Raw genomic sequence first — 24,889 nt, 5'->3', positions numbered from 1 at the left:
GGTAACGCGATTTTCTTCGATAACCTGGCCATTCTATTCTTTCTAGGTGTCGAGGTGGCACTCAAAACAAACAGACACCGATCATCAGCTTCAGGACTAATAGACGGTGTCATGGCACACCTGGGGATAGGCAGGACTCGCACTAGAGCAGCTCTTTCTCTAGTCCAGTCGTTGTGTGGTGAAATTGAGGATCCTGTATCTCGGGATAACTTGGCACGATTTCTATACGAGATTTGTGACTGCAGGTGAGTCGTTACTGTTTTCAAAAACTTCGAGATCGGTACTTAATCGCAACGATTGATTACACGGGCAGATGTCCAGATCCGAAAAAACCCTGTGCTGTTACGTATGACCCGGAAAGGGATCGACTGGAGCCACTCGATGATGCTGTGATTCATTTGGACACGGATGAAGGCCCGCTATTCCTGTCAGGTACTCGATGTTTTTGATACCTGGTTGTTAAACGTTACTTATAGTACTCCAATTTCCTGCCTTTTCAGGCTCCGTAAAGATTGCCCTGGCAGCCGTGAGCCCCTGGATAGAATCGGGTCATCCAGTTCTGTTGCGAGGCTCACCCGGGTGTGGAAAAAGCTCAACGATTGCGGCGGCTCTCGCGTCAACGCGGGATATGCGAAGCGGCGCCTCTGTGGTCCGGGGCTCTTCTTTGCACGGTCCTGAAGAGTTAGTGGCGCGTTTAAAACGAGCTTGCATTCAAGTAGACGCGTCCACAGCTAACGGTAGAACATACAGACCGAAGAGCGGGCGACGCCTGATTCTGCTGCTCGAGAATATTCACTTGGCTTCGAAGGATCTGCAGGTACCTTTCATCTCCATGGTGCTTTTACATATTTAACCATGCTTATGCATTTCCTTTTACTTTCAGGAACTCGTAAGACAGATACTTCAGGAAGGCGGATTCTATGAAGATGATCTGGAGTTTGCTAAACTTCCAGTTTCTGCTGTTTGCACAGCTGACTCCGTTACGCCTCTTCACCCGAGGTTGGAAGCTCTTCTGGCAACTCACCATATGTCGTAAGATAAATGTTCAGATTTTGACCTTCCAATTTTTCATCAAAGTAATGGCTGTGACGATTCTTTTTAACTATCATATACACCTGCTAGTGTGCGAAGCATATTAACATTACTCATAGGCAACCAAGGTCTAAGGAGTTGCTGGCTATCGTTGAGCTTCATCTGCGGTCCGCGCTCAGGCATAATACTGGGAAAAAGGATGCTGCGGACACATTTGTACCTCGAATGGCAACCGCGATGCTGGAAGCTGTTCGGGGACTTGCATCAACGGAGACGGAATGGACTGCTCGTGATCTTGCGACCTGGGCGGATGCTCTTCAGTTTTACCCGAGCCCAGAAGATGCTTCCGAGGTAGTTCAGCACATGGTGGATGCCGGACGTCACCTTTTTTCCGCAAGGTAAAACTCGTGCTCACCAAGGACTCATAAAAATTGTTATTGTCTTTCATCTATTACATACTTCAATTGAACACGTTGTTCAGGCTCACCCAGCGCGAAAGATCACGCTGGGAATCGAGTGTTCTTTCGAGGTTTCCGGACACCAAGGGAGCTGGGGATGATATTTATGCTTGGAAAGGGGATGGTGATGGTGCGGGGCTGATTCCGTTTGCATTAGAACAGTGGCGCGAAGAAGTCGCTAATGCTGCAGTGAGATGTGCGAGAGAAGGACAACCGGTTGAGGCGGAAATGACGTCTCAATTTTTGCAGTTGGTCGCAGGTGATTTTATTTTATTTTTTTATTATAATTTATTGTACCAAGGCGTGATTGACTGTCCATCATATCAAATTATTGTCGCTTAGTTTTTAATCATTAAATTTATTTACGAACACATTTACTTTTCGTTAAAGGAGTCAGCTGGGCACTTGGAAAAGATCAGAAAGGTCAGGGAGGGCTTGTCCTGATTGGACGTCCTGGTGCAGGTCGAAGAACTGCGGTGAGGCTTGCCGCGATGCTTTCCTCTTTCAACTTGATCAACGCTGCTTCCGGTACGTGCGTACAAAATCCTTGTAACTCAAGAAATTTATTCACCCCTCGTTTTGCATCGTGACGTGTGTGTTTTCAGGCCGAGGACGAACTGCCGTAAAGGCAGCTGTTCAAACTGCGGGTATTGACGGACAGCCCACACTTTTACTTTTGGAAGAGCATCACCTCAGGGAAGAGGAAACTGCAATTCTGATTGCCGCTCTGATAGACAAGGGCGAAATTCCAGGGCTCGTTAGTTCTGAGGAACTGGATGGCATGCTCGTGCCGCTTGGCGAATTGGCACGTAGAGAAGACTTTACCGGGAGCTTGGAGCAATACTTGCAGCACCGTAAGAAAGCACGCAATAATTTGTGTAAATTTGAAAGAGAGACCAATTGGTCTATGGTTGGATGCAATTTGATGTCAAATAATCACAGGAAGCTGTATGAAATTGGACGACTCGAATTATCTATTTCTGTTCTGATAATTTTGTCCAAACAATGTCTCACATTGATCCTATAATTCATAATCAGGTTTGAAGCGACTGCTTCGCGTCGCTATGATATTCGACGAGGGTGACACAAGAGAAGAATGGATTTTGCGATCGGGGGTGTTGCGACAATGCGTTCTTCTTGGAGGAGATCGTTGGTGGACCTCAAAGACAGTCTTGACTGAGTTGGCTGTGCGAAGATGTGCGGATGGAGATGAGAAGCAGGATTCCGATGTAGGAATCGTAGTTGCAGCTCATCTCGCGGTAGCTGATCCTGCACAGCAGACACCTGCAAGTTTTCTGGCACTCTTACACTCCTACGAAACTCTGAAAACGCAGTGGATGCAGAACGTCGAACAGGAGATAGCTAGCCTTGAGGCTGGTATCGGACGTCTCACGGAAGCGGGTGAAAGAGTTGCTAAACTTCAGGCGGAGGCATCGAAACAACGCGAAGAGCTCGAGGTATGCCTATATAACATGTAACAAATTCAGGATTATCTTTATTACTTAGCGGTGGTTTGAATATTAAATATTTATATGAGAGGTTGGTTGGGATCCATTGTCCTGTAAAGACTTTGGTTTAGTAGAAGCGGTACTTTACGATTGAAACCGAATGAGCATTTCTTTTTTTGCCTGATTGTGACAGAGGAATAAGAACCCTTTTTCATCATCAACAGGTCAAGCTCTGTTTTCCTCAATCGTTTAATCAATTTTCTCATTCATGATGACACCTAGATTGAAAAAGGCAAAGCAGCCTCGGCTCTAGACCAAATAACGGCAACAATGCGGGGCGCAACTGGTCAAAGGGAGGAAATGACGACTCTAAAAGCTGAGACGGAGCGTGAAAGTGCTGAGGTGGCCCGTCGTAAGGGTGACATCGAGGCGGAGTTGGGCAGGGTGGAACCATTGGTAGCAGAAGCCGCTCAGGCGGTCGCAGGAATCAGTGCCGATGCCCTGGCGGAAGTGCGTTCGTTACGAGCACCTCCCGCGCCGGTGAGAGATGTCCTCGAGGGTGTTTTACGGCTAATGGGAATCCGCGACACGTCCTGGAATAGCATGAAGACTTTCCTCGCGAAACGTGGCGTCAAAGATGAGCTCAGGACTTGGGATGCGAGGCAAAGCTCTTCCGCAAGTCTCGATGCCGTCGAAAAGCTCGTAACCGAAAAGCCGGAGAGCTTTCAAGAGAAGACTGCAAGGAGGGCGTCTGTTGCTGCTGCTCCTCTTGCAACGTGGGTTCTGGCCAACCTCAGATACGGCCAGGTCCTCCGCGATGTCGCCCCACTTGAGAGGGAGCAGCGAGTCCTTGCCGAGTGAGTGAGATGAGAATTAGTTGTTGGAGATATTTTTTACCTTAGGACTTTGCGAGTAGTTCAAAGTCACGGAGAATTTGAATTTTAAAGTAATTCAAATTTTACTAATAATTACAATGATTCCAGTCTGTATTATACTGCCCGAAAGTCTAAGTATAGTCTCTGTCTGTGATCGGAAATTTACAGGCACCACATTTTCAGACTTTCTAAGGGAAATAAAGCTCTTAAAATTCCGGCAGTCTGAAGGTTAAATAATTTGACTTTCAATTCAATTACGGTGAAATTTATTTACTTCTAAAGCGGATGCTGCAGTTCTAAGAAGTTCATACGGATAAGTCTTACGTTCATTTTCAATTGAATACCCAAAAATATAGATTTGACTGTAAGAAAATGAAAACCCACAGACGACTTTCCACGGCGGAGGCTCAGCTGGGCAGACTGGCAGCGGGTTTGAACACTGTGGAGGGTCGAGTTGGTCAGCTGCAACTGGAGCTTGCAGAGCATTCGCGGGGCGTCGCGGCGCTCCAGCTGCGAGCAGAAAGCACAGAGACGAGTTTGGCGGCAGCTCAAGGTTTGCTGCAGGGTTTGGGCGCGGAGCACCGTGACTGGGAAGAGCAGCATCGACATTTTACCGAGAGAAAGATGCGCTTGTCAAGGGAAGCAGCGGGCGCGGCGACGCTGCTCGTTTACCAGAGTTCCGGGGAACGGCGAGACGAGGATAAGACGTCGGTCGATCTGCTCACCACTGAACGTGAGCGTCTTTCCTGGAGGGCGCAAGGTCTTCCGGTCGACAGTGAGAGCCTCGTCGGCGCGGTCCGGGCCCTGAAGGGGCCCCTGGTTCCGCTGTTTTTGGATCCATCAGGGGTCGCCGTTGCTTGGTTGAAGTCGAACCAGGCTTCGTGCGGTTTGGAGGTCACGAGTCCCATAGATTCCCGTTTCCTTACTACTCTGGAGCTCGCCGTGCGTTTCGGCAAGCCACTCCTCGTCGAGGAAATCGATTCACTGCCCTCGGTGATTCTTCCGCTCTTAAGACGCGGCCCTCTCCGTCTTGGCGATCGAGTTCTTGCCGCGCAACCTGGCTTCAAACTGTTCTTGGCTACGCGCAGGGAATCCGTCACAAGGGGCGAGGGACTTCCGAGGGAGGCTGTCGTCGCGGAGGTTGTCCTTGGCGCCGGGATCGCCAGCCTTGCTGAGCGGCTCGTGGAACGCGCCCTTCTTCGAGAAACTCCCGGTCTCGAGGAGGCTCGCAGAGCGGCCTTGGAAAGGGAGGAAAAACTTGCTGGTGAACGTGACGCTGCACGCATTGACCTTCTGGCTCAACTCGGAGCTGCACGCGGACAGGATCTTCTCCTTGGCGAGCAAGCGTCCGGTGGTGGCTTGCTTGGCTCCCTAGAAGCCACACAGGCCAAAGCTAAGGAGATCGCTCGCGCTCTGAAAGACAGCAGGCAGAGTCTCGAGGAAGTCGCTAAACGCGCTGAGCAACACGCCGCTTTTGCCACTTTTGCCGCTGGGCTTTACGAAGCTGTTAAGGATCTGCCGCGACTTGGACCTCTTTATGTATTCTCTGCTGAGGAATTCACGTTCATATATTTGAAGGCACTGATGCCTCGTGATGTTGACATTGTTGGAAGCAATATTGTCGGCGAATCCAGAGTCGATGAGAACAGGAAGAAGAGGTGGGTGCAGAATGCGTGATTGGATAAACATTACACCTAGGTGCAGTCAAAAGTCTGAGATCAACCCTTGAAACCAGATTAATTCATTGCCTTCCTTAACTTTGAAGGATGGCTTCTGACTTTATGGAACAATGAATTTCAACTATTTTCAAATCCATCTTTGATTTTCTTATTTTCAGACTGATAGCGTTAACGTTGCAGCATTGCACTAGAGCAGCTTATCGCAAGCACAGGCTCGCATTGGCGTTACATTTGGTGCTAGCGTTGAGTGGCGACGTACCGATTGCAGAAAAGAATCTACTGCTAAGTGAAAGCGCGACGTCGAGCGTCGGAGCGGCAATGACACCGGAATGGGTACCGGATGAGCGGAAGTCGGCTGTCGCTGCGCTGATAGCTGTTCGGCCACAGGTACGCAATAAAAATAAGAAATGAAAATGAAATTTACCTCGTTTCTAAAATTGGACACCGGGCGAGAATATGATGCTGATGTGGTACCTCGTTTTTTTCCAACTCGACAAAAGCTCGGTTCGAAGCTTTGTCCTGTCTGGCTTGCAGACGCTGGGAAGATATTCGCTGACACAACATTGACGCCACTCCAGAAGGCTCTTGTCGTAAGAGCCTTGCGACCTGACTACCTTCATACTGCTCTATCTAAACTTGCCGCTAGTCAGCTTGGTGAGTATAAGTAATCTAAGGAATCTGGTTTGGGGGTGAATGATTTTGGAAGGGTATAAATAAATATGCAATTTTGAATAAATTTCTTTGTGTTACCGCCACGGTCGGTAGAATGTGGCAGAGTTTTTTTTTCAAAATTATTCATGTAAGTTATATTTGACAGAAGGTTTCTTATGGTGATTTTCAAGATCAGCAAAATGTCAATTGTTCAATGATTTCATTCACAGGACATATATTGAGAGAATAAAATCTAACATCGATCTTCTTTGCAACTGCGACTTTTTGAACTTAAGCATTAATTCAGATTCCAAATTTCATTTCGAAGATCACTCAGCTGCCGCAATAGATACTGTAAAATTTTTTTCCCTGAGGAACATCATAAAGCTCCTTTGTAAAATGCTCTATACTTAGTAATAAAAGTTTCGATTACTCTCATCAATTCCTTTCAACCCTTCCAGTAACCAAAATCAAATTACCAGGTGTTCGAGACATCGCTCCTCCAGCACTGTCGCTTGGTGAAGGTGACTGGGAGGATTGTCCCGTTCTTTTGCTTCTTTCCCCGGGTGCAGATCCTGGTCCCGAACTGCGGTCCCTGGCGGTGAACGCCGGTACAACATTCGTCGAAGTTTCCATGGGCCAGGGTCAGCTGAAGCAAGCTGAGTTGGCTTTGGAGGTGGCCTGCAGGTGAGTTGCTAATCTCTCCTACATGCCGCAATTCTCAATGCCGATCTCTTGCAGGGAAGGAGGCTGGGTCTTGCTCAGCAACCTTCAGCTTGCCTTGAATTGGCTACCACGATTGGAGAGTCTGCTACGATCCCCGGCCTGCACCACTGATCGAAGTCCGAAGACTCGGGTGTGGCTAACCACCGAAGAATGCCTGGCTGGGTTTTATCCCGGGCTTTCCGCACTCTGTGCTAAACTGGCTTACGAGCCACCGGAAGGCGTCAAACGAAATGTCAGGAGGTCGCTGCAGCAACTGTATCAAGAGAGGCAGGAAATCGGCGACCCGGCAGAGTCGCTTCTCCTTGCCTGGCTCCACGCGACTCTTCAAGAACGCAGAAGGTGACACAAGTTTAGCATGTGGAATTTGTTAAGATGTAATCAAGAAATAATTGAATTTCGATAATGCGTTGAATAGTTCATTCGATCTTCAATTTTGCATTTCGTGCTGACGTTGGATCTTGATCCAAATCTTTTCGCCGAAGGTTCGTACCGCAGGGATGGATCAAGGCTTACGAATGGAGTGAAACGGACCTTGAAGCAGCGGCAAAACTGGTCGCCGGATCGGCAGCAAAGGGTGACTGGGAGCAAGGTCGGGGCTTGCTGGACGCCGCCGTTTACGGTGGTCGACTTCAGGATGCTTACGATGCTCGTGCTCTGCGTGCTATCCTCGCCGATGTTTGGGCGGGGGATCTGTACTCCGGACGTCGTGACCTCGGCGGTGTTCTTCCAGTTTTTGACGCCTCTGTTCAACAGGATATCAAACGGATCCTCCAGGCCGTTGCTCGACTTCCGGATCAAGATCCCCCGAGCGATTACTTCGGACTTCCTGCCAACGCTGACCGTGCCTGGGAAAGAGCCGCAGCCGAGTCCGCTTTGCTCTTGCTTCGTGGTACGTGTTGTTTTTTTTTTTTTTTTTTATTTCCAGAAAACTGAGATTTTCTTCTACTCCAATTTGTCACCTCGAAAGGTATAGCAGCGAAGTCCGAACCCATTGCAAACGGAGACAGTGGTCCGAACGTTGGAACCACGAGTCCCGACAGTGTCGAAAAGCTCTTGAATGAGCTGGTCAAACAGCGAAGCTCGAAGGAAAATGGAATTGCGGAGGACAAATCTCATGGCGAAACTGATCAGGATCCTCTGAATGAATTCTTCGATCAGGAAAGGAGAGCGGCTACGAAACTGTTGAAGGGCGTTCAACGCGTAGTTCAGAACAAAGATTTCCGATCCGGTGATGCAAAGGTTTGTAACACGGATGTAGTACGTACCATATGTGTTTCGTTCGTATTTACCATCGTTATTTTGAAGAACTGCATTGCGGAAATGAAAACGAGGATCTCATTTCGACGCTTCACGATCCAAGCATCCGACTTGTTACAATTGTTGCTTTAATATCCTTCATAAATTATCCCCCATAACATATTGACTAGAAAAACAAAACTTTCTCATTTTTGAACGAACGATTTACCATTAGACGCCTAAAGAATGGCTGGAAGAATGGCCAACGGGTCCAATCGAGGCGGTACCATTTGCTTGGAAGGCGATCGAGAGGCACCGATTTTTGTGCGGCGAAGTCACGGAGATCCCCGATTGTTTGGATCTATCTTGGCTGGGAAAACCGGACGCGTTTTTTGCGGCTCTCAAGCAGAGGACGGCCCGAAGAACCGGACGCCCCATCGAGGAGCTTCTGCTCCGTGCGGATTGGTCCGAATCGGACGTGAATCAGGACGAAGGATCTCGCTGTGGTGCCACAGTTGAAGGCCTGCTCTTGACCGGTTCGTATGAACTTGTTAATTAGTTTCAAGCAAGTACTTATGGGCTGTAGACTTAGGTCAAAACCGAAGTTTGCAGCTGAAAATATTGTAAAACAATGATTTGAATGGTGTTACATAAAAAAATTCCCCGTAACACAGGAATTAAAATTGCAAATTTTAACTATAAACCGTTCGCTATTGTAAGAACATAAGAGACACACATTGTGTTGCCATTTTTGAACCGGCAAAATTCAATTTTCTTGTCAGATTCAGATGAGGTATCTAGAGTTGTTGACAGAAAATGGGCGATTACAATAAAAAATCGGTGATTCAGATTTTTCGTTTTAAATCACAGGGACTTTTTTTAAAATAAGATCGAACTTAATTAGCTCCAGTCGCACTTTTTGAATGTTGTTCTGTCACTTTTTTGCTTCAACAAATTTTCGCCCTGACCGTACGTTCCATATATCCTTCAATCTCGCGTAACGGCTCCGGATTTTCGTTTAATTTTTCGCGATCCTGTTCGGCAGGTGCGGTAATTCGCGGCGGCCGACTCGCAGAGGTCGGCGCTGACGAAGCTCCGGTTTTGTCGGCGCCTCGCTGCCGCGTTTCTTACTGGATCGGGACGTCCGGTGAGTTCGGATCAACCCGGCATTCCCATGAATGGTTCGTCGAAGTTCCGGTTTACGCGGATCTCAGGAGAAACCGGCTGATATCCGCCCTGCCAGTCGCCTGTGATCGCGAAAATCGCGATGTATGGCTGCGGCGAGGAGTCGCCCTCCATCTTACGGCCTCGTCCGTTGCCCGGTCGTAAATCCGCCAACCGGATAATTTTTTCAAATAAATTGTAAGAATTACAATGACAACTTCTTACGCAATTTATACATGAGAATTATTTCTTGTCGATGAAATGCGTCGAGATTCCAGTCAAAAAGCTGAAATAAATTTGACTCCAGCCGAGGATGTGTTTCATTGAAATCAAAATACACCTGCGTGTAATATGTATAATATTTTGAATATATTATTTATTATCGTAAAATTTAATAAACTTTACAGATAAACGTTGTTAATTGAGGAAAATATATGTTTATGTATGTATATATGTATTGTAAGGTAAGTAATAGTATATTATTATATAGGTATATTTTTTTATACGAAGTACGTTGAGATTCCATTGGAAAGTACCGAGATTATTTGCCGCTTTCGTTTCATATTGTATACTCTACAATCGTATATACGTATACGGTTACTTCGACGTCAGCGACAAACTTATAAACCAATAATAATAATAACAATAATAATAGTAATAGTAATAATAAACATAATAATAATAGTATATAACGTATTATAATTGATGAAGTTGATGTAACGGTAATAATTTTTTTCCTTCTTTTTGTTTTTGCATCATTCGATGGGTGCATGTACCATAGACACGAGTGTTTCATTTATAAACAGTGAATATAGATAAAACGCTTCGTGTCGTAGATTACTTCTTTTCCCAATCACATTTTCGTTAATCTTTTTTTTCCCCTCTTCCATAATTACCTACTCCGCGATTATTTGGTCAACGATATTACGTGCTTACATCTCTTGCGTAGAGTATCCCTGTTACGTTAATAATTTCCTCTCTTTCTTCTGTTAAACAGCAACGAATATCAACTCGACACTCTAGAAACAGAGCAACTATATAATAGTTATAGTTTAACCATAATATTTCACCTGTTTTATCGTTCATGTATTATTTAGGATTTTTTTTTTTTTTCGAATTCAAATTGACTATATAACGAGTCCGCGTACACTCCGCGTATATTTCTTTAATTTATAATATATCATTATCATTATTAATTTCAGTATTATCGTTACTATTATCTTTTTTTATTGTGATTATGTGTATGATTATTATTATTTATTTGTTTGTTTTAGAAACGTGGTATTATTGAGAGAACTAAAATCTGCAATGTCACATTTTCTATACGTTATACAACAATCTCGTAACGACAAATCGGTATCAGTTATAATAAAAATAGCAACAGCAACGATAAAAACTTGAACAAGAGGTATAATATAGTGACATGCACGAGTTTTCAGAGTTTACGGATTACTAATCGTGTTTCGTAATAAAATAATTACACGTCTATGCATGTTGTCGCTTAAATAACGGTGATTTAAATTATGCCCAATGTTTTAGAGAATTGGCTTCACGACAAAAAGAATAATAATAACAATGATGATAATAATAATAATATTAATAGTAACCAAATCAATAATGATAATGCAGTATCAAAAAACAGTACAAGATATTGATAAAAACTACAAGTGTTCGATTCTACAATGAATAAATACGGTGTGACAACGAAGAGGCTAAAAATGAAAAGGTGTGCAATGTGTGACGCAGGCCTAAGTGAAACCGGTTCGTATCATGATGGTTACAACGCATAACTATGTATTCCGTTACTCTATTCGATAATGCATATATATATACATGCACGAATGTATTATACATATGGTATCATCTATATAATATATAATAAATTTTACGTAAAACTGTAAAATTCAGTGGATCAATAGAATATCTATACATAATAGATATACGTTATCATACATATATAATATGAACGTGAAAATTTGTTCGTGTCAAGACATTGAGTATAACGGAGGCACTACAAAGGGCGGAGGGACGGAGGGAGGGTAGAGTGAAAAAGAATAATGTAATATACTTATTAAATTGTACATCGTGGTAATAATTGTGTTGAATATGAAAGAAAAAGAAACTCGAGAGGTATCATAGATTAGAACAGAATGCCTGTCGTCTCATCGGATAACGGTTATGCATACATATGTATGATATACAATATATATTATATATATATATATATATATATATATATATATATATCATAGGTATGTATGCACGTAGGAGATTCTTTCACTTATATAGTTATACGTAAAGATTAGAAATAAAAATATAAAGACTAACAATATAGGTCATATTGTGTAAAGGGTTCGGACCGCAATTAATGATTGTCCATTTTATTGCTTTACAAATTACGAAACTCGCGGTCCAAACCCTCTTCGAGGAAGGCAATACTGTGTTTCAGTTTCTCGTTAATTTTTAAATATTTTTTTTAATTTTTTTTTTTTTTATGTTCAATAATTTACGTTATACCAGTTTTATTCTTCTGGTTTATTATTTTTTGCGTTTATGTTTTTTTTTTTTGAATTTTTTTTTTATGCGTTTTATCCTAATTTTTTTTTCTCGCATTTTTTTCAACTATACAATAATATCTTTATGTGGACCGTAGAAGGCATTTCCGTTAAATTTCTTATTCTATATACAATTTTAATGTACTATATATTTATAATATATGTACTTGCATCGATATGTCTGTATATGCATATATGATACCTATATACTACAAGTTCCAGGAATAACGCCCATCTCTGCTCTCTCTTTCGAGCACGCTTCTGTACAATAAATAAATAAATAATATCACTATGTATTAAGTACAAAAAAATATAGACGAAATATATATGATTACAAGTGGTTGCACAGCGTATAATCGTGACACCATTTTTATGTTTAATCGATTACCGCGTCATTTGGGCAAAAATCTTTTACCATACGTACTTTGTCTCCATTTAGAACGATACGTTTTTTCGTAACAATGCCATATTCATTGACGCGTAAGCTCATTTCCGATACTTGATTTAACACATATAAAAATCAAACAGTCCCCGTGGCTCGGAACCCAAATTGTGCTTATTTTCGTAACCGCCGTTGTTTGCTGAATCATTTGTGGAACTACGAGACTCAATTCGTGTAATTGCGTCGACCTGAAACGCGGTAAAATAGCGCACAGATGGACGCGAAATCGTTTCTCGAAACGTAATATACACGTACATATATGTATAACAAATATAATGGTATACAAGTATTGTTAAATATTTTCTTGTTTAACTTTCTCTTTTTTTTTTTTGCTTTTTTCTCGTTTTTTCGTTTAAACAGTGCAAGGTGTATGTATAAGAATAGGAGAATCGATAAAACTCAAGTCGAAATTGAATGAATTCGATGATCTACTTTACGATAATCAAGCCGATAATATATTCGGTCTCAATTTGGTATAATTTATATCTGTGAATTCATAATACAAGTTCGATTATCTCTTTGTTACGTATTATGTAACTATAAAGTGTAGGTTTGCATGTCACTCCTTTTTTTCTTCATTATCCTTGTTTTTCATTAGTGTGTTTTTTAGTTGTCATAGGAAAATTGAGAAAATTTTTATATCAAGGAATAATTTTCGTAATAATTCGTAATAATACGATGTATAAATTATGTATATGTATATTATAGGAGAAGATATACGCAGTAGCAATTGATCGCATCTAAGAATTAATTGGTGTTCTCACGTTGATCCCGTTCATTTCACAAATTTTTTTTTTCATTTTTTCTTTTTTGGTACCGAACAATACATACTTATTTCATTTGTCAACAGAGTGAATATAGGTATGCTCTATATATATATTATATATATATATATACACATATAGGTTTCACCTTACGCGTTTTTGAATGTAAACTGGTGTACGGTCCGCGTATCTAAATTTGGTATATTCGTATACCGTACGAATATTAGAAACTGAAGCTGCTCCCCAGATTCGTAACACAGCCTAGCGTCGGTGTATGTATTTAAACAAACGTGTATCCGCGAATTTGTATATAGTACGTATATAATATACAATAACAGACTATATTTAGTCATGGAGCAGAGTAAAAATTGTCGAGCATAGATATTATGTAGGAAATATTATACACTTTACGTTGAATATCATTAAACGTTATATTAATAATTAATTGATTTAATTTTAATATAATTCTGTTCTCTTCGTTTCATTACTTCGATTCTTGTCGTAGTTTGAGTAAATTTTTCGAACAATTGTTAACGTGTGGGTGTTTTTTTTTTTCTTTTCTTTAATTTTCGGTTTTTGCTTTTTTTAAATGCTTTTACGCGTGCTTTTATATCACATGCGATCGAATAAGGTGAAAAATCTTTATATTTTTTAGCGAAAGAAAAAAAAAGATCGTCAGAATTATTGTTACTATATCTACCCTTATACTTGTGTTTTACGGGTACATATATCATATCGTTAACCGAATATTATCACACGTTTCCTTTTAACGTGCGAATAGTCTATATAATATATAATAATATTATAATGTAACTATACATAACTGATTAAATTCGCCGCAGGCTCGTTTAAGCCAGACCATAAAGCTCGGTGGGTCAAAGAACGCTTTCCATGTCCACTGTCACCAGGTGAAATTGCTCCTGACCTAGGATCAATCATTAAACGATTCAATTTCAAAGCTAGTTCTGAAGCAAGAACAAAAATCAGATGGGACGTTATTCACTCACTAAAATTGAAAACCTTTCAAAAGGTAATCAATCGAAGATGAACCGAAAATATCCTCTTTTTAAATATGGAGTTAATGTACTATCATGTGACGTTGGATGGAATGAAATGAAGTTACTAAATATGTGTCACTAGAAAGACTTGAAAATTTCCACTCACTCTCCAGGTATGCTGCCAGCTCCCGATCCTCTGCATTGAGGGCCAACTGACGTGCCGTGTGACCGTGTCGATCTCGAACCGTAAGAGTCGCTCCTCCGGCCACCAGCATGCAGCAAACCGAGCGCCTTTTCTGCTGGGCGGCCTTGTGAAGGGCTGTTTGTCCCCTGGAACCGAGAATATCACAGTAAAAGTACACCCTCGCCAGGTAAAATTAGGTAATCATTATCCGATTTTTCGGTTCTTTTCTCTTTTTTCATCCCCAAGTGTCCCCAACGCATTTCACGTACTTGTCGTTGTCCGCCATGTTCAGGATCGTCGAAGGGGCGCAGGCGATCAGGTACCTCACTATGTCCTTGTGGCCGTGCCTCGCGGCGTGGTGCAAAGCAGTCTGTCCGTTCACGTCGATCGAGAGAAGCGAGTAACCCTTGGAGTGCAGATCCTTCAGAGCCGGCAGGTCGCCGGTTTTTGCCGCCTTCAGTATGCCGTCGCACGTCTTCTCGAGGAGACCACCGCCAAAGGTATGACTGTGCTCGTGCACCTCCGCACTCAGTCCGAACAAACGATCCCTCGAACTGAAATTCATCCCCAATTCAGCAGAATAAAGCGTTGAGCCCTTTCGGTGCTTTCAAAATGGGTATCGATTCTTTTGCCGTTTACGTCCAAGATTCAGGTGCGGACCTTTGCTCTTCTCTCTCACAAGTGTGCGCATTATACCCTATACCCTGATGAGCTGAAAACTTTGAAAATCAATTCGTACGAGGCTTACCTGACGAAAGCAAGAGGCTGATGAGATTGGCTGGACGCCGCGGACGAGGCGTCGTTGGATTTGTTGGCGGGAGGCTTGGCGCCGTTGGACGGCGTTGTATCCGGAAGCTTGCCAGGTTTCTCGGTCCCGGCGACCGCGATCTCGGGCACCCTTCGACTCGACGCTCGTCGCTCCGGTTCCGGTTCTCGCGGCGACCGCGATTGGTCCTGCACGGGAGACGCGCGTCCCGGTGAGAGTCGCCTCTCCTCGGCCACAGTTCCGGTCCCCGGCTTGGCCGCCTCGTCGCTGAAACCGTTCCCTCGTTTCAAGACGCGGTCACGTCCCCCGGGAGACAACAGCGCGACCCCCTGCCGCGCCGGAACCTGCACCTACCTTGGTGACGGCTGAGCGACGCTGTCCGCTTCCGGGTGCGGAACCGCCGCGACTCCCTCCTCCAAAACGTAAAGAGCATCAGCCGCGACGTCGGTGACGTAGTGAAGCTGCTCTTGGGCTCTGTCGATCCTGAAAAATCGCTCCGCCGTGCAAGCTGGGGGGGAGGAAAAGCACCACCGTGAATTCATGCGGGCTTCGCTTTACCGCGACATCGTCACTTACAGTCCAAAAAGCAACAGGCGTCCATCGGCAGATCTTTCGCGAGTATTCCTCGCAGGGATTCGAGGTCCAGAGTGGCGTCCAGGTCGAGGGTATCCGGCAGCCAAGAGACAGCCGACCGTTTGAGTCGCTCCTTGTCCGAGTGGTACGCCTCGTAGTCGGACATTTTGATCTTCATAACGGGCAGCTTTAGCCGCTCCAGTTTCGCTCCGACGTTCTGCTGCGGTTTTCCTGTGTTTCTTCGCTTCGCGAGCATCGTCGCTTGGTTGAGCAGCGATAGCGAGATCGTCGACGGTAGCAAGCGGCACGCCTCACCATCCACCTATCGAGTTAGACACGTGGTCAAAGAATGTGAGAAAAATGATCATCGCAGTGTCGTCAGCCTCTCGAGACTAAATTATCCACCGAGGATCGTGAAATTATGGTACTTTTATGGTACGTGTATAGGACCTCCCTCAGGACCGTATATATGAACGAGAGTTGAACTGTAACCGATAATTTTACCATCTCATGTCACCGTTAAGAGAACACTAAGAAAGCTCATTTTCTAAATTTAAATTGCTACGGGGGATTATGGTGATTAGTCTGAAGTTTATTTAGCAATTAACGTTAAACCGTATAATTTCTGTAAATGCTTTTAGTCTCACAGTCAATCCGTATCCTGGAGGAGGAGAGACATTCGCTACCTCTAATTGTGTATAAGTTAATTTGTAATACCCTTTTACAAGAAAATTATAAGGATAGAATTAGGTCAAGCTACAGTAATAATACGGTATTTAATTCGATAATTTTATCAGTCCAGAATTTTACGGTATTGTACAATCTACGACAGTGAATTTATTCCAAATGTGTGGAATATGGTACAAATTAGGTAAAAATCGAAGAAATGTAATATTATGGTATAGATTTGTGAGTCATGGTACACGCGTTATGGTACATGGTAATAGACGGCAAATTATGTTACGTTTCCATAATTACGGTATGGGCTGGCAACACTGACAGTCGAGCAAGCAAATGTCACTGTACCTGCATCGGGATCGTCCTCGTCGTTACCAACTTCGCCTTGCTGCACTGGGCTATGCAGGTTCCATGACCGCCTGCCTGCAGCAAGGGAAGCTGATAAGTCGTCAGCCCCACGACCTCGATCAGCCCGTCATCGGTAGCCGGTTCGCCAGTCACCCCCGAGCCACCCCCGCTGCTTCCACCACCCCCCGCAGCCCAGGGGTGAGTTCCTCCTCCGTAGGATCCGATGTTGAGAAATACTATAGCGTGGACTCGGTGCTCCTTCAGCTTTGGAGTCAAGTCCTGCCCGTCGCATTCCAGGGTAACAAACTCCGAGAGGTCCTTCCACTTTCGGCGGACAAGATCCTTGCCGCCCATTTGTCCGTAGAACATTTTGTTCCTGAGCCGGGAGTTGAACTTTTCCGGGTGGGCCTCTGCGACGAAAAATTGAGTATTTAGAAATCTTGTAACGTCGATTGTGGAATCAGGATTTCTCACCTCTTGCCTCGTGGAATTCTAGGGCGATGTGAGCGTCGACGCCGAGGGAGAAATAGTTGTTGACCACGTTCAAGGGAAGGTTCTCCTTCCCCTTACCAGCCTCGTCGTCGTTCGGAGCGTCGGTGTTCCTCTCAACGGTCAGTTGCCATCGATCTAGAAGCGTAGTGTCGCTGTCCCCGATGTTCGAGAGTATCTTGGCTATGGGCTCGTCGGTGTATCCGCCGCCCCAGCCGAGGGCCCGCGCAAGGTCGTTTCCCGTACCGAGAGGAAGGACGCCAACCGCAGGCGGCGGCGATGCCCCGATTTGATCGAGAATGGAGAGGACCCAGCCGACGGTACCGTCGCCACCGCAAGCCAGAACCCTGAGGTTCGGGACTTTTTTGAAGAGCTCCAATCTGCGGGGACAGCAAGGAGGTCAAGGTTGTCGCACACTCATCACGGATAAGCGGCGGAATAAGCTTGTAACGAGGAGTAAATCTCACCCCATTTTTGGACCGCCTTGTGTGAGGTCAAAGACCTGACGCGGATTGAGGAGCCACTGAAACTTCTGAAGGAGTTTCGCGCCTTGATTGCCGCCTGATTTGGGGTTGATGAACACCAAGACGGGCCTGACGCTGGCCGTCGGTATGGGCTTGACGACCCAGAGTCTGGTCTGCTCCTTATCTTTGTCCTTGTCCTTCTTCTTTCGGGTGGAGGCGGTGCCGGCCAAACAGCCGCCGCTACCCGAGCCGGACTTCTTCTTCTGGGGCGACTTACGGAGGCTGCTTTTGAAGCTCCCTTTACGCGGAAGCTTTACTATCCACGAGGGAGGAACTATCACCGAAGCGTGACGGCCCAGGTCGCAGTTTTCGCCGATCTTCTGGACGTTGAAGCATGCCTCCTTGTTGTGGTAAGCCGTCTTGCACCAGCTGCAGCTCAGCGCTACTATCTCCTTTGAACTGAAACTGAGCTTGGACTGGAACGATTTACCACAGTTGGCGCATTTGCCCTTCTGCGACCTTCTGTGCACCCAGTGATGGTGCGTCGATGTCTGCTCCCGGTACTGCCGCACTCCAACGTCCCGGAAACTAGGCTTGCAAGCAAACCCGAGTCCCGTAGCGCAGCAGGCGTGGGCCACTACTCGACACGCTGCGCACTTCAGCCTCGGACCGTGTTTCTGAAACAGGGAAGTTTAATGTTTGCCCACCCTTCCTTGGACCGCTTTTAAAAGTGATTTATGTACTGGTTACAGGACTCACGGAACAGTCAGTGACGTAGCAAAAGTCCCCGGAAGCAGCGGTTGGGACCCAGAGATGTTCCCCGTTGATCGCGCTCGGTCCCCAGTCTGGCGTCGATCGGGGTTCTCTTTGTTGGCCAGCACTCGACCCACCATCTGCTCCCTCTCTCCCTCTGAAAAAAACACGTAGTGATATTTAGCTGGACAGGAATGCACGCTACGCGATCAAGCGCTCTTCAGCTCCCGCTTACGGGTCTAAGGTAATCATATAAACGCTACTGCAGGCATGGGGACACACTACTGGCATACGATCGGGTATTGTGTGGTCAAAAAGACGATTCCACATCCCCCCCGCCCCCCTTCTATTTCAGGATTATCCTGTGCCCGAGACAAACGGGGAGTTCGCAGTAAGGCTCCCTTTCGGATCCCTTCGCCGTGGCGACGGACAAACCTACCCTCGCAACTGACGAGACTCGTTCGATGGTAGGAGGGTGGTGTATCTGGTCTGAGCGTCGGTGGGAAGGACGATGTCAACGCTTTTCGATCGCAAGCTCTGCTGAGGAACGGCAAGGAGGCCCTGCTGGTTCTCTCCGGTCTTCTCGGAGGCCTTGCTGCCGTTGAAGCAGGAGTCGACGGAGGCTGCACGGTCTCTCTTAAGCTCTGGAACGGTGAGGAAAATGTCCCTGACGACGAGTCGTCCGCCCCTCAGTCCAGTCCGTTCCTCGGACTCGACGTCGGTCGCGGACGGATCGGAGCTGCCGTCGCCCTCGTCGTCTTCGGGGTCCTTGATGCTAAGGGTGGAGGTGAGGTCGGCGGGAAACGAGGTAAGCGCTTCCTGTCTCGAGAGTTTGGGCGAGGCGACCGACCTCCGTCTCGTCGAGGGATAAGAGGAGTCCGTGCTCGTCAGGGTGACCAGAATCTCGGGGCTGTTCTCACGGTCCGTTCTCTCCTGGGAGTCCTGCTGCGAACAGGAACTCCCCGAGGATCGTTCGCGGTACCTGAGCGCGTCTTCTTCCGCGTCCTGCAAGTCGTCGGCGTCTTCGTCGTCCTCGTCCTCGTTCTCCTCCCTCTCGTCGTCCTCCTCCTCGTCCTCACCATGCTCGGTGCTCCCGACCCTCGCGTCGAGGATAGTCCTGGCTGCGAATATCGCGGAGGGTGATTCCGCGGCCTCGTTCTTCCTGGCCTGCCGCCGCTCGTACTCCTCGACGCAGGCGCAGTGGTAGCATCCGGATGCCTGGAGAATCGGCGGCGGCGAAGGATTCCCCGTGCTTCTCTTGTCGATGCCGCAAGCATCGAAGCTCTTCGAACGCTGGTTGCTCCGCAGCTGGGGTACGCGGAGGGTCGTCAGTCTCCTGACGGCCGACTCGTGGTGGGAGTAACGGCTCGGGGCGGCGATCGCGGCGGAGCTGCTGTCGGCGGAGGTGAAGGCGGATGATGCCGACCGGAACGAGGGTTGCTGGGGGTTGCACGAAGCCGCCGCGGCCCGATCGGCGGGGCTCTGTTCTCTCGCCCGCGCCCCGTCCTGCCGCTTCGCCTCGAGCTGTATCTCGTCGAAGGAGGCGGACCTCACCTGCTTCGGCACCTCTAGACTCGACTGTGACTTCATCTCGGCGCCCGTCGGCGTTCGCGACCGCTTGAACGTCGAGCGCAGCCGCTGCATCGCTCGCCCGCACCTCGCCGGCTGCCTTCAGCTACCTCCCCCTGGGGATACCAGCCTCGGCCTCCTCCTCCGCCCCCGCGTTGCTCCGTCTCGCCGTCGCCGCTACCTCATCCCCGTGGCCTGCAGCGACGACGTCGCGGCCCATCGTACAGTGTCACCGTAATAATTGTATATCCTCCACCTGAGTTCTCTCTCCCTTTCCAGGCTCTTTCTCTTGCCCCGAACCCCGACCGTTACCCCACTAATTACTTCCTCGCAAACGGCTCCGGGCCCCGACTTCTCCTCGTATCTCCCTGCCAGCTCAACGCTTGCAGTTGTCGCACCTCGGTATTCTCCCTAGTCGTCTCCGAGGCTCGCGCGTGCCTTTGACGGATCACTCGACGACGCGAGGCTCGTGACGGCGTCGGCTCGTTGGCCTGGGCTCTGGCATCGATCCGACACCCTCCCCCGCCCTGCCGCCGCCCCCTGCCGCCTACGGTGCCGCGGGGTCGAGTCGCCTCTACACCGCGCAGCGCCCTCCCCACCGTCCCTTCGCTTCCCTTCCCCGCCCTTTACTTCTCGCACTTTCGCTCCACCAGCACCACGGTTCCCGTATTCGTCACCACCTGAACGTCCCGCAGCGTCTACTAGACACCCACGAAACTGCACGTTGACCACTGGATCCTGCCTGCGTGCGGCATCGACGGGACCATTAGTATTTTACGCTCTTTTATGTATATATATATACATATATCTCGTTCTCTCTCTCTCCCTCTCGCACGTACGCACGTACGTGTAATATCTTGTATTAATCTCTCTTTTTGTTTTGATCCGCACGCGTTTTACTCTCGCGCCTCGCGAGCCGACGCGTTCTATGATTATAACTCGCGGGCCGAGGAGGAGAGGGTAAGCTGGCGACGACGCGCGCCGCGACGTGCTATTTAGAATTCGATTTCACTGTTATATGTATACTCGCGCGTTTCCCGGCTTCTCCAGGTAGACGAATAACCCGCGCTCCGCAGACCAGGAGACTCTGACGGAGTCAGGTCACCGCCATCGTAACCGACGGTATGGAAAACGGAGCACCACCTCTCCTTTGCCACACTGCGCCGTCCTCCTCCCTCGTTTTTCTTACTCGCTAGCAAGTCACTCGTTCGTACGCTCGCCCGCTTGCTTATTATTCCCCGTAGCGCAAGTCGCGTCGGTTCGCTCGCTACCTGGCACCCGTCGTCCGCCGCCCCCCGAGACGCCGCCGCTCTCCGAAAGCTTGATTGCGACTAGCGCGCCAACTCGGTTTCAAGATTCTCTATTGCGCGCACCCAGAAACGCGCTGATCGCGGCGCGTCTCGGGGATGAAAGCATCCTCTGGGTGCTGGATGTTTTTTTATTTTTTTATTTTTATTTTTTTTTATTTCCTCTCGCATTCCTTTATTCAAGAGCCTCTTTCGCGGCTATTCATTATGGATTCTCTTTTCATCCCCCCGCCTGCAATCGTCTGCGATCTATAACCCCTTGACCCCGAATGCAACGGGCTCGCAATTCACATAGCGTGGTTTCGTTAAGCTGACGTGGGTGGGTATATGCCAACCTTTCCTGTTCCTCGATACTAGCTTTCAAGCGAAGCTGCTCTCGTAACCCATCCTCGAAATGCACACGGTGTCCTAGCCCGGGTGCCAATCCGAGTAACCTACAATGCAGATTATAACAGTGCATACGCGAATACGTAAGCCTGAGGTACGAGAAAGACATTATTTAAATTATATACATATTGCAGGCAAAACCATATAGCCACGAGTAGCAGGTTCATGTAGTATTTACACGGTTGTTTCCTCTTAAATGGACCCGCTTTCATACGGTCCCTCGGCGCGTAGACACACGTGAAAGATCGCGTTCTTCGATTCGATGGCATTTTATATCCGATATTGGCGGTGTGAATAGGATGGCAATCAATTTTGTCAATGCACCACACGTTAGAGAATGTTTATTTATTTTATTTTTTTCACTAAAGTTCTATAATTTAATGCATTTTCGAATGAGCAGTAACGTTTGATTCGCGTTAGTATACTATACTAACAATAAAAAGTTAGCGGAATGAAATTTTATTATAGTATCCGAATCAGAGGCTCGAACATTTTCATCTCGCGAAATTTTCAGAATATATCAATCGAAACCTAGCCCCCACGTAAAAGTATTCAAATTTCAGTTGTGATTTCAAGGAAAAACAGAGCAGCGACCACCGCGATTTTCCATATGCATTAAACAAATAATCTCATTAAAAACATGAACCTGAGGTGCGAATAAATTACCTTCTACGAAGCTTACAAGAAAAACCAGTTTGGTTGCCTCCTTCGAATTCGTTGCAACTCAAGTATGTTGTAGACCATTAAAAACTAAAAGACAGATATTTTCTTTTTATCGGTGGATAAATGCTTTGAAGAGGTTAAAACAACCCTTAAAGGTGGGCACCCAATGGGGTGATTTCTTGATGCGCTTGTTGTATTCGAATTCAAATCAATGCCGAAATGTTTCATTCGTAAATAGAAACCCATCAAACGCATCGCGCGCATCTGTCCGAAACTGAGAAACCACCCCATTGGAAGCCCATCTTTGGGAGTCGTTTTCACCCCTTTAAACCATTATGTCGCCGCTAAAAAGCAGAACGCGTCCTTTAGTTTTCAATGTTCTACAACATACACGAGCCTCAACGAAATCGGAGGGGCATATCGAACCGACGTTCCTTGTCAGACTTTCTGAGAGTACATATATATTTACTCAGAGATTGTCTATGGAAACATCGAAAACAATTATCGAAATATTTTCAACTCATACTTTATCAATACACTGCACACAAAACAAGAAGCTCAAAAAAATTGTCAACAGCTATAGTCCAAAAAATAGTCGCGATCTGTATCACGGTGCATGGTATCGAAAACAGGTGGGATAAAAAATCAAACTGGATTTTCGAAATTTATCTTTTATTATCTTTCAAACGCCCTACGGGTGTCAGAAATCCTGCAGGCTGGCTGCTGGGCCGTAGAAGCAAGCAGGTATGACCCACCTCTGCGTCACCTTGCTTTAAGGTCTACCGACCGTAGCCCCGAGAGAATTGGAGCCCGTCATACCAGCAGTGAGTCGTTGGTTCGGTGAGTAGGTACATTATATGCAAACTGCTCAGCGGCGTTAGACAGACGGGTGAGATAAATAATACAAATGGTTAGATGGAGAGTGCAAAGAGGAAAAGAGACGGAGAGATAGAGAGAGAGAGAGAGAGAGACAGAAAATGGAACGAAGCAGAATAGAGTGGAACACAATAAACCATTCACTGTGTCCTGGGACGCGGAGATGACTCCCGCGCCGATTATAACAATGCGGAGGAGCAAGTTGAAAGGGCATTCAATCCAGCAGTTCAAAGACAGAAGCGAATAGAGACGGAGAATGGAACCGTGAAAGAGGAGATGAGGATGCAGATGTGTCTGGCATTCAGACGTTAACGTATTCTCCGGACTCACGTTTTCCGAACGCTGTTGATCGGCGCTTGCCTCTCGAGCACTTCGCACCCCGACAGAGATTGCGGCCAGTCCAGGGCGGGGACCATGTCCGCTTTGTGATCCTGACGCTGAGGATCGCGACCGGCTCGAGGGAAAAGTCTACGTCGTCGAGCAGGTGCGGGAGGCCGATCGAGATTAGCGACGTAATCGAGCCAGGAAGAGGGCGGGATTATCATCTGGTCGATGTGAGGCGAAAAGACGAGTGCGGTGGAAGGTCTTTGATTCACTTTCGAGGTGGGTAGAGGTGTTTCACTTGCGCGGATGAAGACTAGTCGAGGAGATCGATTCGGATCGACGATCGACGGGAGAGCGATTTTTCCGCCGATTCGATCGGAACGACGACTGACCCGCGATACTAACTTGCCAAACTTTTACCTGCGGACTGTTACATCGCGCAAGGTTTCGACTGTAGGCAGATCAAGGAAAACCAGGTGAGGTGGACGAGAGGTGGGAGGCACTCCGGGTGCACGAGGTTTGCCCATCGTCACGCGCCACTACTGTCTATCACCATTTCGTTGAGAATAGTATTGTCGTTCTGTTGCAGGATGTGGACGGTGAAGTCACCGTCCGCGTAGAGGAGGACTTTTGTCGCGCGAAAAGTGCCGTCGAGTTTGACGCCGAATTTCACATTACACCGTCGACGAACAGTTCTTGAGTGATACATCGGCAACGGTATGACATTTTCATAAATTGTAAATGATCTTGATCTGGAAATTTTCGGTGCATCAGCGAACCGGTTTCGGTTCAACTTCCATTCCATTGCGGATGTTTCGTCATTTCTGTACCAGTCTGACGATTCGAGTAGTTGGTTTAATGTCAAGATTGGACGAATGGTACGTTCGCGGAAGATTCTAGGCAAAATTTTTATACTCTCATCTTCGCTCGATCTGAATAATTTTTCACGCCATTGCGTACGTCCTTCGTCTCTGATCTTCGTGCATCACCTATCGTGAAAATGTCAGGAGTTCAGTACGATCGTTGTGTCGTTTTGCCTGTCTCAGATCGTAAAATATTTATGAATTAATCGTGCTGGCCAGTAGCAGAGCGCCTCAACGTCAAGGTTGAACAAACTCGCAGGTATATTATCGAAACTCACTGCAATGTACAGTTTGCGGATAAATTCAAACCGCGTTAACGCGGTGTGGGTGTACCGCGATATTCTTGTCCGCGTATACGCGAACAAAATTTATCCTTGAGTAGATAAATTGGAACAGTTTTATTATCAACGTTTGTTAATATCAGCTCGACAAGAGCTCGACTTCCTCTTTGAATCGTGCTACGCGGTTATACAAATAATTTCACCGTGAAAAAGACTCGATGTGCAACCATTTGAGCACAATTTTAACGCTTTACTCGGACCCGCATTGCATTGAAACTCGCGGCATCCTCTCCCTCCGTCCATTTCTTCAACTTAACGAATTCCATGACGCACGAA

At 46.6% G+C, this 24,889-nt stretch overlaps 2 protein-coding genes and 2 long non-coding RNA genes across 5 annotated transcripts in view; 2 read left to right on the top strand and 2 right to left on the bottom strand.

Annotated features, from left to right (window-relative positions):
* Positions 1-9,682, top strand: part of btv (dynein cytoplasmic heavy chain beethoven) — an 18,371-nt gene extending 8,689 nt beyond the window's left edge. The window contains exons 25-43 of the mRNA XM_046632948.2: positions 47-245; positions 314-432; positions 501-817; positions 884-1,032; positions 1,152-1,430; positions 1,514-1,749; positions 1,881-2,018; positions 2,096-2,344; positions 2,529-2,947; positions 3,221-3,795; positions 4,200-5,471; positions 5,651-5,879; positions 5,993-6,146; positions 6,626-6,830; positions 6,885-7,208; positions 7,352-7,758; positions 7,837-8,108; positions 8,341-8,641; positions 9,151-9,682. Coding sequence (XP_046488904.1) covers positions 47-245; positions 314-432; positions 501-817; positions 884-1,032; positions 1,152-1,430; positions 1,514-1,749; positions 1,881-2,018; positions 2,096-2,344; positions 2,529-2,947; positions 3,221-3,795; positions 4,200-5,471; positions 5,651-5,879; positions 5,993-6,146; positions 6,626-6,830; positions 6,885-7,208; positions 7,352-7,758; positions 7,837-8,108; positions 8,341-8,641; positions 9,151-9,434 — 6,128 coding nt within the window. The 3' untranslated portion in view covers positions 9,435-9,682. The remainder of the gene's footprint in view (positions 1-46; positions 246-313; positions 433-500; positions 818-883; positions 1,033-1,151; positions 1,431-1,513; positions 1,750-1,880; positions 2,019-2,095; positions 2,345-2,528; positions 2,948-3,220; positions 3,796-4,199; positions 5,472-5,650; positions 5,880-5,992; positions 6,147-6,625; positions 6,831-6,884; positions 7,209-7,351; positions 7,759-7,836; positions 8,109-8,340; positions 8,642-9,150) is intronic.
* On the bottom strand, positions 9,617-20,427 carry rdgA (retinal degeneration A). The gene is made up of 11 exons (XM_046631799.2): positions 18,723-20,427; positions 18,290-18,440; positions 17,534-18,207; positions 17,052-17,446; positions 16,578-16,987; positions 15,555-15,873; positions 15,333-15,486; positions 14,961-15,245; positions 14,482-14,766; positions 14,195-14,358; positions 9,617-13,955 (listed from the first exon to the last, which is right to left on the bottom strand). Exons 1-11 carry the CDS (start codon positions 19,925-19,927, stop codon positions 13,906-13,908), a joined length of 4,092 nt encoding a protein of 1,363 aa, XP_046487755.2. The 5' UTR covers positions 19,928-20,427; the 3' UTR covers positions 9,617-13,905.
* The window catches only part of LOC138191162 (uncharacterized), a 27,528-nt gene continuing 21,289 nt past the window's right edge, over positions 18,651-24,889 (top strand). Inside the window, exon 1 of the long non-coding RNA XR_011177495.1 lies at positions 18,651-18,935. This is a non-coding gene — a long non-coding RNA (uncharacterized lncRNA). The remainder of the gene's footprint in view (positions 18,936-24,889) is intronic.
* The window catches only part of LOC124222212 (uncharacterized), a 4,935-nt gene continuing 1,540 nt past the window's right edge, over positions 21,495-24,889 (bottom strand). The window contains exons 2-4 of one of the 2 annotated variants that reach the window (XR_006883972.2): positions 23,416-24,398; positions 22,905-23,073; positions 21,495-21,593 (exon numbers count right to left, since the gene is read on the bottom strand). This is a non-coding gene — a long non-coding RNA (uncharacterized lncRNA). Of the gene's footprint in view, positions 21,594-21,623; positions 23,074-23,415; positions 24,399-24,889 lie in introns of those variants that run through there. The other variant, XR_006883971.2, reaches the window with a different exon arrangement.

This window comes from Neodiprion pinetum, chromosome 6 (genome assembly GCF_021155775.2).
Source record: "Neodiprion pinetum isolate iyNeoPine1 chromosome 6, iyNeoPine1.2, whole genome shotgun sequence".
NCBI classification, from domain to species: domain Eukaryota; kingdom Metazoa; phylum Arthropoda; class Insecta; order Hymenoptera; family Diprionidae; genus Neodiprion; species Neodiprion pinetum.
The sequence above is the reverse complement of the archived record's forward strand: the minus strand, read 5'-3'. Positions and strand labels throughout refer to the sequence as shown.